The sequence below is a fragment of the Lonchura striata genome, chromosome Z (genome assembly GCF_050655825.1).
Source record: "Lonchura striata isolate lonStrDom1 chromosome Z, ASM5065582v1, whole genome shotgun sequence".
Taxonomy (NCBI): Eukaryota; Metazoa; Chordata; class Aves; order Passeriformes; family Estrildidae; genus Lonchura; species Lonchura striata.
The window spans coordinates 66,366,002-66,379,145 of record NC_140740.1 but is presented as its reverse complement, the minus strand read 5'-3'; the positions used below and the strand labels follow the sequence as shown (position 1 = coordinate 66,379,145).

General features: G+C 38.2%; 1 protein-coding gene across 2 annotated transcripts in view; it reads right to left on the bottom strand.

Annotated features, from left to right (window-relative positions):
• Nucleotides 1-244: 244 nt before the first annotated feature.
• PSIP1 (PC4 and SRSF1 interacting protein 1) overlaps nt 245-13,144 on the bottom strand; it is a 36,636-nt gene continuing 23,736 nt past the window's right edge. For both annotated transcript variants that reach the window (XM_085566938.1, XM_021525528.3), the window contains exons 12-17: nt 11,861-11,916; nt 10,809-10,879; nt 6,629-6,730; nt 5,745-5,964; nt 3,037-3,148; nt 245-1,061 (exon numbers count right to left, since the gene is read on the bottom strand). In XM_085566938.1, the coding sequence (XP_085423064.1) occupies nt 998-1,061; nt 3,037-3,148; nt 5,745-5,964; nt 6,629-6,730; nt 10,809-10,879; nt 11,861-11,916 (625 nt within the window). In that variant the 3' untranslated portion in view covers nt 245-997. The remainder of the gene's footprint in view (nt 1,062-3,036; nt 3,149-5,744; nt 5,965-6,628; nt 6,731-10,808; nt 10,880-11,860; nt 11,917-13,144) is intronic.

Below are 13,144 nucleotides of genomic sequence, written 5' to 3'. Positions count from 1 at the left end.
TCTCAGGATTTTCAAACTCTAATTTTTAACCTGGCTGTCCTCTGTCAAATACCATATACAAGTTGTTACAGTTTTGGGCAAAGTCTGTGTTTCAAGAAACACGCTTCAGAGATTTGTACTTGTTCTATTCCCTTTCATGCCTCCGGGAATTAAATCACTTTACCAGTGTTTCTGTTAAAATTCTAGTTAGGGATCCCCAAGTTAATGCCAAAGCAGTAAAATCAAAATAGTACTAACACCAGACTCATGTTTTTCCTATGAATGGTTCTGTCTACACAAGGATGTTTTAATCAGTTTAAAATTCTTTAATTCCATAAATCGTTCAAGACGGTTTTTTCCAACCATTCTGCAGCAGGAGGTTCTGTGAGAACACCACACTTTTCAGTATACTTTCTATACCAAAAGCAAATAATAAAAGTCACATTGCAGTAAATTGGCACAATGCATTTTGCAAGAACAGAACTAAACTTATTAAAAACAAACAAACAAACAATGAAGTATACTCATACATTAACATTGTAACAGCTATAAAAATGCCGCTTTCAACTCCTACAAAACACAGTGAAAAGACATCCCCAACAAGAGTTGAAAAACTGCACAGAGGTAAGTATCATAGGAAGAGAGGTTTTATACAAATGAAGCAACTGGAGAGTTAGAAGTATTTACACTTTTTCCTGCTATTAACTAGACAAACACACAGTAGCAAGTTAAAAATATACTACAACTCTAAGTCCTGTAACATGTAAGCATTTTCTAAGTGGGATTTTAATCTTTTGAAATGTGTTACCTGTTAATACTGGATATAACTATTGGCAAAAGTGTTTAAATACTTTAAAACCAAGATTAAAGGGACTTTTATTCCACAAAATTTAACTTCAAAATACTATGCTTATAAAATTATTTAGAATTTCAGCAGTCTATAGATTTCAAATGCAAAACTTAACAATCCTATTTAATCTGTAATTAAAAAAACCCAAACAACAAAACTTCAGTGATGTCATTTGTTTTCAAAGGCAGAATCATCTGCTGGCTTTTCAAGCTCTCTCTCTTCACCACACGTCCTAGAAACAAAATAAAGCAATGTTATTGATCACATACAAAAGCAGCAAGCAAGACTTATTCCAGGTGATTGCACAGTCTAGAGCAAGCAATGCTGATGAGCACTCAGCAGTACAGGAAGTCTGGAGAACTGAGGCTGTTAGCAATGCCAGCTGTTGTTACCCCAAAACATCCCCAAATATGAAACTAAGCTGGCAGTGAGTGGCATCAGTATTGATGTATGTGATGGGCTGTGAAGGGCAGTCATTCAGAGCTCCATTTGTATCTGTACTGTATGTCAGTTTAGGTGGAAAAGTGCTCTAGTTTAACATGTTTTACCTCCTGCCACTGAAATCCACTGTATCTCTGAACACTGAGGTAACCTTGTAGAGCAGTATGCATTTTTACAAAAAACACCTGAAAGATGTTCTTAAGTGCCAATCAGATCAGAAATTTTAATTTACAGAACTTTTTTCCAAAATTTCTGAATTACATCTTCACAAAGGTACAGACATGTCTTCCCTCTAGCAGAGGGAGAAATGTTCAGAACCAAATATAGTCTTGTGATTTAAGAGGTTTACTGGCTCTTTGCTTAGAGTGAGCCACAGAAGTGTTTTGGACATTATTTATTTCATTTACTTGTTTCTCACTTATAAGAAACCAAGTATTGGTAGACAAAATATTGAATGAAAGGAAGTTTGTATGCTGGAGATTATGGAGCTTGAATTCAGACATGTGGATGCACTTCTCAACATGCGCTGTATTTGCAAGGGATTTATTTAAATATCTGGTTTTTTGCTGTTAGCTACCAGTAAGTTATCAAAGTCAATGATCATTGGAGTGTAGGTTCAAAGCCACAGCAGACACCATACACACACTTAATAGATATCTTTATTTAATTTGTTTAAGCATGGGCTAGAATATAACCTGTATGAGAACCTACACTTTTAACTCCACTGTGTTCCTGTAGCATGTTGCTTGTTTAGACCAAGTGAATATTCACTGTAATAGCTGAAAACTCCCAAATCCACTTCAGTACTTCTGAGGCTGCCTCACAATAAATACCAGATAAATTTTCATCTTAAGTGGCTTTTTTTTTTGGCGTTGTTTTGTTGTGTTTAAGTTTACCTTACTGTAAATAATTTTTGTATAATTTTAACTTGGCAGATAGCCAAAAGAATGCCAGGCAGCTGGATCTCTGGATCTGCTTGAAAAGAGTGATGAAAGGAGCTTGCTCCAATACATACTGCTGAACAAAAAGAATCTTTGAGTGAAGGTGCAGAGTGCCTGGAGAAAATGAAGTGTACTTCAAATTTGTTACTAAATTATATTAAGTGTTTCTCTTTCTGTAAGAGATTGTTGCTTATGTTTACAAAACGTATTTTCTGCGCAAGCAAGGTTTAAATGCTTAATGCCAGACAAATTCATGCATTCTCATTCAAGCAAGGTTTTGTGTTTAAAATCAGTGCATTCAACTCTATAAAGCATTCAGATGTCTGGAATTTCACAGGTTTAAGTCCTAGCCTGCAGTTTACCTGCATTTGAGTGATTTTTATAGCCAAACTGTATAAAATGATTTAAAGTGGCTGTCTATTGATGACAATACAATAGACAAATACATGAATTCACAAAAAATATTAATAAATCTCATTAGTTTATATAAAACTTGGTTCAGACTTCCTTTGCTTCCAACTTAATAGCCTAAAACACAAGAAAAAGCTTTTACTTTGCCCTGGTCTACCACATACTGATTCTCTCCAATAGCAGGACATTCTTTCATATTTTTTAAGTCTCCACCACAGCAGCGAGTGAAAGAATATTCATGCAAAACTTAAACAGAAGATTTGCACACTGTTACTCTCTAAAGCTGATAGCAAACTCTCTGAAGAAAACAGTACCTTATAACATGGTTAAGTAACTTCCATCTACTGCTGTTCTATTTTACATGATTAAGCTAGAGCAGAACAGATCCTCAGCTCAATAAGGTTATTAACTCACTTTTTCTTACTGCCAGCTTCATGCCTATCTTTCCTTTCTTCAGCATTTTCTCCATTGTGTTGTGACTGGTTGGTGTCCTGGGCTTCAGACCCTCCATTCAGAATCTTTGAACCTTTAAAAGGAAATAGCAGAAAAGTGGTACTTGCAGGGAATAAAACTGTATTATAAGAGCCCCTGATAATTTCTTTACCTTAATCAAATAAAACATGAACATTTTCCCCTCACCTTGATACCCAGGCAGCTACAATACAAAGACACTAACTGATATGGCTTCAACTTCTGAACATCCCATGTAATGTGCCTCATCCTATGGGAATTGAACAGTTTTATTAGTTCCATTACATCTCATTTACTCTTGACTCCCACAAATCACATATAATCAAAATACAAGTTATATAAGTGTTTAATGATAGCATGAATTTTTCAAGCAGGAAAGCAGCACTAGTTGGAAGGTATATTTAGTGTAGTCAATGCAGAAATATTTAGCATCTTTAAGAATTTCTGTGATGACTACATGTTTTGCTGTTGTATTACAAGCCAGTGAGTTTTGAGTGAGTTGAGGAACATCACTCTCTGAAGTAATGGTCCATTTTACTTGAAGTTGCAGATTTATAAAAGAGCTCCTCTATTAAACTACTGGGCTACAGTAAGAAAAAAGACAAGATGTTATTCATCTGAATTTTTACAGTTTATCTATTTATACTTGCTCAGAATCAGTTCTGAACTCAAGGGCCACAGGAAGAATTAGATAAAAGAGTAAATGCTATATTTCTTTGTTACAAAGCAAATAATCTGATGCTGTACATTAAGTACCACCAATTACATAATTCTGTATTAACTATCATTGTGAAGATAGGGTTCAGCAGTTCAGTTTTTAAAACGGCAAAAGAATGCATGTAAGGATCAGATTTTCTTTTTACAACACATAAAGAAAAAATTACTTGCATAAAATATCCCTTTACTCTGACAGAAGTTCTTCCCATTCTCCATGTGACTGGGCAACAACATGGCTGTGTTCTGCTGAAGTTGTGTTAACCTTATCTGGAATGGCTTCACTACCCAGACTATGCCCAGGAAGCCTGTCAGTGTAGTTTCTTTGTTAAAAGTATTAGTTGTACTGTTGGGAAAAGATCTGTATGGAACACCTACTTCATCACACATTCTCACACCAGAAAACGTTGGATTTTAAGATCATCCTTGCTTTTTAACAATTACAAGTACAGTGATATTCCTACTATAGTTGTGTTTAGTTCTTGGCACCTCAGTTACATTAATTTGTTACAGTAATTTGTTTAGTCTTGATCTGGGTGGTGTGACTTTTAAATGATTTTCTGAAAAAAAACCAGTTCTCCCAGAAATCAATTTTAAAGTAAATGTAGCTTCTGTGAGGTGCTTGTGGAGATCAAGGATCTAAATAACTTGAATTGATGAGTAGAACTCCTACATTGCAACACAACTTCTCAGTGTGTCTGTCTCATTTTGTTCCCTATTTAAAAATGTAAATATTTTAGTACTGGTTTAAAGTTATTATTGAGCACACTTACTAAGGAAAGCTTTTGATATTCTGCTGTACAATTGCTTGTGATTGATGTGGAACTGTAATATTAAGAGCCTAAATACATTCTCCTGCCATAAATTATTATTTCTTTACTGTTATGCTGAACTACTGAAGTTGCATCAGGGAAGTAACACAGAAGTGGTAAAAAGTTGCTGCTACACATGGTAGAGCATGCATGATATAGAAAGGGGCTAGGGAAGGAAACTAAGCAGTTGCAATTTCTCATTGTGGCAGAAGCTTAGGTACCAAACAGCTACTGAAGGAATAGAATATTGTGTTGGTTTTGGCTGGGGTGGGGTTAATTTTCTTCATGGGGCTGTGTTCTGGGTTTGTGCTGAATACAAAGTTGATAATACAGAGATTTTTTTTTACTTCTGTGCAGGGCTTACACACAGCCAATGCCTTTTTATGTTCTTACATTGGGGAAGAAGTTGGGGCTACATGGGAGGTGACATGGCTGAGACAGGTGACCCAAACTGACCAAAGGGATATTCCAGACCATATGGCATCATGCTCAGTATGTGAAATAGGGGGGAAGGAAGGGGGAATATATTTGAATGATGACATTTATTTTCCTATTATGTATGGGGGCCCTGCTCTCCTGGGCATGGCTGAACATCTGCTGCCCATGGGAAGCACTGGTTTGCTTTATGTGGACAGCTTTTGCTTTCCCCATTAAATTGTTTATCTCCACCTGTATGTTTTCTTCCTTTTATGATCCTGATTCTCTCCCTGATCCTCCTGGTGGAGGAGTGAGCAAGTGGCTGTGATGGGTTTGACTGCTGCCTTGGTTAAAGTGCAACAATGGTAGTATGATGCCATTCTACTTCACATTTAATGTTTTGGTTTTTTGTTTTTTTGTTTTTTTTTTTTTTAATTCTGTAACATTATCAAGTAGATAATTTACAAAAGTAAAATTTGCAAGACCTAATTTTTGCAAAAGCCATTCCCTTTAGCCAATTGAGATATGGTAAATGTTACATTGAATTTGAAACTTATTTGTAGCAGTACTGTCCTTGACAACTTCAGATATGAAAAAGTTTTCACAGACTGGTGAAACTCCTGCATCAAGGATATTCTGAAGCTGGCTCAGAAATTAATGGAGAAAAAGTCTTTTATGTGACAAGAAAGTAAAACCACAGTGACTCACCTGTTTGGTCTTTTTCCTTTTCAGTTTTTTTGTTTGCTCCTTTCTTCCCCTGTTCTTTGGTTTTATTAGCTTCTTCATGCTGCTTCTGCTCAGCAAGTGATTTATTCAGTACTTGGGAAAGAACAGAATCTCCTTCCCCAACCAGAAACATGGTCTTGAACTTGTTATATAGCATTGTAGATTTCTCCATGATAACTTGGCTAATTTTAAATTTCCGTATCTGAAATCAAAGTAATAAAACAGGCTCCACTTAAGTACTTAAATATCTGTGTAATTTCATTACACACTAGCTTAAATTCTTCATTTAGCCTACAATGAGATCATAGACTTTTGCACTTGAAGTGTCACAGAACTGCCAGGTTGAGAGGGACCTCAAAAGATTCTCTGGTTCTACCATTCATGGGAAAGGGACCACATTATCAAGCACCTTTGATCTCATCACAATTTGAAAACCTCTAGTGATGGAACTCCACCACATCCCTGAGGAGGCTGTTACAGTAAAACAATTGTTCTTACTGTTAAAAAAAAATAAAAGTTTTTTTAGCATCAAAATAAAACCTTTCCCAGTGCAACTTGTACCCATTGCCCCACATCTGGTAAAGACAAAAGCCTCAACCCTCTCTTTGCAGCAGCCCTTTGAACAGCTGGAATAATGTGATGACTTTCCAGGAAGGAAAGAACTAAACCCTTTAGTTTTTGATTACAGGGCAGGTTCTCCAGCCCTTTGATCTTCTTGATGGCCCTCCTCTGGACCCTTTCGAGTCTGTCTGCATCATTCTTGATCTGTAGGGATCCAGACTGGACAGAATACTTCAATAGTAAGTAAACCTGGTATCAATTTAAGAAAACATACACACTGTGTTAACTAACATTGAAAATCTCACCTTCTTGAGAGTTAAGATCATCTCTGTATGTTTCTGAGCTTGTTGCATTGTAACTTGAAGGGATGCAAGCTCATCAAGAGCCTCAATACACCTGCTCACATCCTGTATATAAACAAAAAATTAGTCTGAAGACTTACATGTTAGTAATCTTTAATTAGCCATACTAACCTAACTTCTGTACTCAATGAACCCTTCCTATAATATCCTTAATTTTAGAACAATTTATATAGTCAAACTTGCCAACAAAAATTTAACACCAGTTGTCTCTTAGCTACTTCCATAAAAGGCAGATTATATTTAACTCAGTTGTAATATTTAACAGGAATTTTATGCTTTCAGTGTACATAAAAAGCAAGCTTTATGCTGCTTTCATGATTCTAGAACTTCTATGCTCAAAGCTGATCACCATAGTCAGTCTTTACCATGCACAATTTTTCACAAGCAATTGACCATTAAGAAGGCAGGAAAACACTGCAGTTCATACAAAGAACTGTCCTTATACACTCACTCCCTGCTACCTAATATGCTTTGCCCTCTTTTTAAGTAAGTTTACACAGATGCATCACCATCCAGTCTGAGGGGCTCAGCCATGCCCTGCAGTCGTTCCTGTGGTGGTTCTTCCACTCAAGGAGGCTGGAACTGATTAAGTCTAGCACAAGGCAGTCCCTCACCATCTCACTACCAGAACTTTGCTTCCAACCGCCAGAACAACTCTTTGTTTCCCTAGCAGGAACAGCTTGCTGGTCCTCATACCATACTTCTTCACTCATGCTTATTTCTTATCTTTGTATTTTCTCCAGAATGACCACTCCCAGCTCTCTTGGCTCCTCTTTTTCAACACACGCTCCAAGCCACTAATCCATCTTTGTGGCCCTTTGCTAGGCACCCTACAGTGCTGCATCTCCCCCTCAAACCCACGGGGGTAAGTCCTCCATGGACCCAGGCCAGCTGGGCAGTGGGGCGAGTTGGGCAGAGGGAAGGAACTTCTCCTTGGATCCTGGGGGACTTTGAGAAGCTCCCTTGTGAGTCCAAAGACAAGCTGGTCCCACAAGCAAAGGAAAGAGGTTTTCCTCCTCTAGATTAAATCCGTAGTTTAATGAGGGCCTGGAGAGATCCCAGGCCACATCCGAACCTAAAGGACATCCAGAGCAAGAGGGTGTCCCTGCCCGGAGCAGCCAGATATGGGGGGGGGGGGGGGGGGGCAGGGAAACCCAAGCAGGCAATGGGGGAAGAACAGGGGAGTGGCTCTCTGGGGGCAAGGCCTCAGAGTGACCCCTGAGAAGGGGGTGGGGGAGAAGTCCAAGCCAGGGTCCAGTTACCTGGTGACCCTGGGGGAAAGATCTGGACAAAGGGGAAGGGTCACCAGGTGATGGACACATCACCTGGGAGGAGACAGGGGGATGAGTCAGGGATTTTGGGGCTTGATGGACATACAGGTACTGCTGGGAAAGCTGGGATGAACCAAAGATATACAAAAAGGTGATATGGAGGGACAAATCATTATGAGGGGATATACAGTACAAATATAACTCCACACTACAGTACGTCCATGTCTCTGACAAGCTGCTATTCAGCCATTCACTCCTCAGCCCATGCTGGAGGCACAGGGTTATTGCTCCACAGGTGTGCTACTGCAACTGAAGTTGATGAAGTTCCTGTTGGCCCATTTCTCTCTGGATGGCAACATGCCCATCAAACCTTTGATTTCAGTTTTGTATCATTTGCAAACTTCCTATAGGTGTGGTTTGTATCATCATTCCAGTCTTAAATGACATACTTTAATAGTACTGACTATTAGTGACTGGCCTGTAGCAGGACTCTGTCACTGATTAGTTTTTTGTGCCCTACTGTTCAGTCAGTTTTCAGTCCACCTTTTCATCTGCCTTTTTAGTTCAGACCTCTTAAGTTTATCTTTGAAGCCAGAGAGACAGTGTCAAAAGCCATTTTAATCTTAACAGAAACAATATCAATTCTTTCATCCACCAAGCCAGTCATCTCACAAAAGGACATCATTTTAATCAAGCATAATTTAATCTTCATTATGCTGACAACTCTTAGAGCTCTTACTGTACTTCATATCACTGGAAACAATATCCTGGAGGATTTGTCCCATCACATTTCAAGTGATCGGTCTGAGACTGACTGGCCTGTAGCAACCTAGATTCCCCCTTCTGCAAGATGAGTGTGACATTTGCTTTCTGCCTGTCCTCAGGAACCAGCTCCTCATCACCATGACTTTTCAAAAACAAAATGGAGTGGATGGACAATGATGTCATCCAGCTCCTCTGGCACTCTTATTCTGTATTGGGTCACTGTCTAAATGTTCTCTAATTTGATTTTTGTCCTCTGAGCACCAAGATTTTCTTGTTTTCATCTTCCCATGGTCTCAGGGACCTAGGATTCCTGAGCAGAATTGTACAAGCAAACTGAAGTCAAGAAGACACTGGTTACCTTTGCCTTTTTCACTACTTGTTACCTCCTTTTGCGCTAAAGCGCCTATCTGCCTATCCCATTCAGCAGCAGGCCCACATTTTCCTAGACATTAAGATGAATCAACCTTAAGACGGAGGTAATCCCTAAAAGTGAGCCAGATCTCCTTGTCCTGTCTTCCCTCTAGTACGGTCTCTCAAGAGATTCTTCCAAGCAGATCCCTGCAGAGATCAAAGTCTGCTCTCCTGAGTTCAGGGCTATGGATCCTTTTCATCCTGCTCCCTTCTCCCTGAACTTCACTATCACAGTCACTGCAGCCAAGGTTGCCCCTGACCTTCATTTGCTGTCTGGAGGATCAGGTCTTGGCTTACCAACTCCTTCATCACCTGCTTAGGCAATTACCAAACTCCAGAAGCTTCCTGTTTTGCTCTGTTATTTGCATGTCCCTTCAGCAAATACCAGGGTATTTTAAGCTTCCAGTCAGAATCAAAGGCATCTCCCCATTGTCTTAAGATGACTTAATTCTCTGCTTCTCCTTGATCAAGTGATCTGCAGAAGACATTCTCAGGATGTCACTTATTTTGGTTTGCCCATTAATCCTGACCTGTAAGCTCCCAGTTCGCTGATAAGCTGTCCCAGTGCAAAGCTCCACACCTTTCAACTGGTCTCTTACATAAAGTTATCCTTCATCTTGTCTTCCCAGCACCCATCTTTCCTAAAGAGCCTGTAAACATAGAAGGCATGTCTCACCTCACTTCTACCCAAATCTCTGATACCAATGAAGCCACAGCCCTGCAACTGCAGAGAGATTCCAGTTCCCCACAGTTGCTCCTCACACTATATGTATTATTACAGCCATCCCTAAGAGATGACACTCCAGAAAGGTTTTCCTTATTATGCTGGGCTGCCAGCAATTCCTCATTCAATGTGCTGATGCTTATGGTCATGCAACTTCAGTCCTGCCCTGCCAAGAAATTCTGTTGATTACAGTCAGTTTACATCACACTGCTGACATCTGTTTATATCTGATTGCCATCCTGCTCCACCACTTCCTCCTCTGCTACCATTCCTAGTTTGACACTCTCTAACCAGGCTGTCCAGCCCATTGGCAGCACTACTTTAGGGTGGATCCTGCCACCTCCTAGCAAACCTATCCATTCCTTTGTGAGACCTTTCCTCAATAAAGGGATCACCACCTGGGTCCCCATACCTTTACCATTACCCTCAAAGTCACATCATGCTTGATACATTCAAAGTGTCCTTTGACTGTATCACTGGTGCCCAACCTGAAGACCTGCAGCAGCAAACAAATAGTCATAAGGCTAGAAAGCCTCAAACATCTATCAGTAACATTCCAAATCCAAACCCCTGACAAGCAGCAGATTTCCCTTGACAGTGAGTGGAGCCAGTGAACTGGAGGCCTAATCACTTGCATCCTGCTACTACATCCAATGTCCTGGTGTTTCCACACGGCTCAGCAAGCTGACCTGGCACCAGATGTTCTATCTGATGTAATTCTATCTGAATGCTTCTGGTAAATAATTCATAATGTAGTATTTTCAACCAAAACAGATTTAATTTGCTGACACTTATATTTCACTGCCCACAGTAGCCACACCTAAGCACTAGTTATTTTTCATATGGAAAAAATTCCTTTCATTTTCAGAGTATTAATTAAAAACAAGAACACATGCCAAACATTTCCTACTGGAATTTGAAACATGAATCAGTTTAAAAAAAGTATACTTACAAGATTATCAATTTTGAGGGAATTCTTTATTTCTGCATGTATTCTTTGAAGCCTAGAATCCACTGAAGTTTCTGAAGATTAAAAATAATATTTTGGAGTTACAACTGAAAGGAAATTTCTATTCCAAAACACAGCTGTCACCCTCTAATTGTAGGTCAGTTTAACAAGCAGTTTTAATAAATATTAAGAATTACAAAGCTGTAAGAATTACAAAGCTGGAAGACCTTCCAGGACACCTGGATATTGATGGTTTAGTTTCAGTCACAATTTAAGTTACAGTCCAAATCCATCCAAATAAAATATTCCCAGTACACATGTTTCAGAAGTGTGAAAGATGAATGGACATGGCATTCCCTAATTCACATGCTGAATGCCTGATTGGATTTGGTATATATTCTGAACAATAATGCAAGCAAACAGTTTTCTATAGGTCAAACCCATTTTTGGATGGGTTTGGATAGTTTTTATTTGCCCTCTTGCTGCTACACTGGGTTGAGTGGACTCCATTCCACTCGATCTCTAGTATACTACAAATTACAGATTACAGACAGTGGTTTGGATTGTTCTCAAAGATGGGAGTACCAAAAAAAGAATTATTTATCCATCTGAAGGGCAGTCAGCAGACAAGACCATAGTAATTTGAATCTAAGCCTCCTACTTAGTGAGAGGTAGTATCTAAATAGTTTCAAGAGGTCCCTTAGAGTATAGTGTTATGAGAAGATACAAAGGGAAAAAATGACAGGAGTAGCTGAAGTGATTTGTATCAAAGAATAAAAGCTCTTTTCTCATATTCACAAACAGAAGAGACTGATATTTAAAAGGTCAAATGACAGTGAAATCAGAATAGCAAAGACCAGGTTCTACTGCACTGCACAAAGAACATGGAAGAATAAAAATGCATTGTTTCACAAACCTGAAAGAAGAATTATGGATCAAACATCTCAGACTGAGACCACACAGCCACCCTCAGCAGTACATTATCTTATCCAGGAAGAAATTACATTCAAAATATAAAATGACCAAAAACTACTGGTTAGATTCTTTGAACTAACCTCTCTTCTTCTCAATCTTCTTAACCTCTGCTTTCTTGCCTTCTTCTTTATTCTGCCTATCAAAAATATTGAAATTTTTTACAATGTTGTAAAGCCTGCTTCCCCCCTCCCCGCCCCGAGTTTTTGGATGAGATGAAATATTTTGAGGTATTATCTCTATCAAAACATTAGCACTGAAAAACCACAAAGAGCCGAACTGTGGTTTTTAAGGATGAACAATTTAACAAAAATTAATTAGCTAAGATACTGCTGATAAGTCCTCTGTTCTCAGAGCCATATTTTTTTAGAAGATGCAAATTAAAGGATTTTAAAAAAAAGTTAATTATCATAGCAAAAGGAGTAGAATTATTTACCATTACCACAGGGAATTTATGGAGAGATCAGTTCCTATATGACTATTTTCCCAAATAATGAATTGTAACAGTATATATATCTTGCAATTGGCCATAAATGTATCAGTAATAATTTAAAAGTTATTGGAGGAAGTAGTAATACAGAAAAAAAAATTATTACAAGTGCAATGAAACCTCCTTGATCTTTCCCCAATTGCATCACTGAAAATAAAGCTGAGACTCAAGAAAAACAACAAAAGAAATTGTCTCCATTTCAGTTACAGGATGAAGACAGGCAGAAATCTTTGAAACAAGCTTTTGAGCTCTTTATGCAGAGAAGATCATAAACTTCTTTTTAACAATCCCTCAGTTCTGTCTGAAGGATTGAAAAGCCTACTTTTAGAATTTTCATATTTCAGCATTATCATAGCTAAATGTTCTGTGACTAGTTTTCTTCCTGTCATACTAATATGCATTCCTAAAACATGTAGGCCTGCATGTCTTCCATGTTTCTTTCATAAAGAACACAAATCTTGTCTTCTTCAACTGGCAATACAATCTCAACAGTACAGATAAACTTTGTATATGTACAGAATGGTGTACAAAGCACCTTAACTAAAAAAATACTAATGAAGTAGCTACCAGAAAATAATCAAAACACATATCAGCTTAAACTAGTTTTACTTTTTATCAATATTGAGTTTTGTGGTATTAAATTCATTATGCATTCACTACTTCTCCTTTATCTTACTTAAACAAATCTCTATTTACCCTCCAATGCACAAAATATGACAGCTATTTAAAAGGAGAAATTTGGTTTTTTATAACTAAATCAATATATGACAGTTTGATTCCCAGAATCAAATTAGCATGTGTTAAATAGTGAGATATCAAAAGATGCCAAGGTAATTTAGTATCTCCGAAATTGGAAATGCTTAGTTTTGCCACAAGT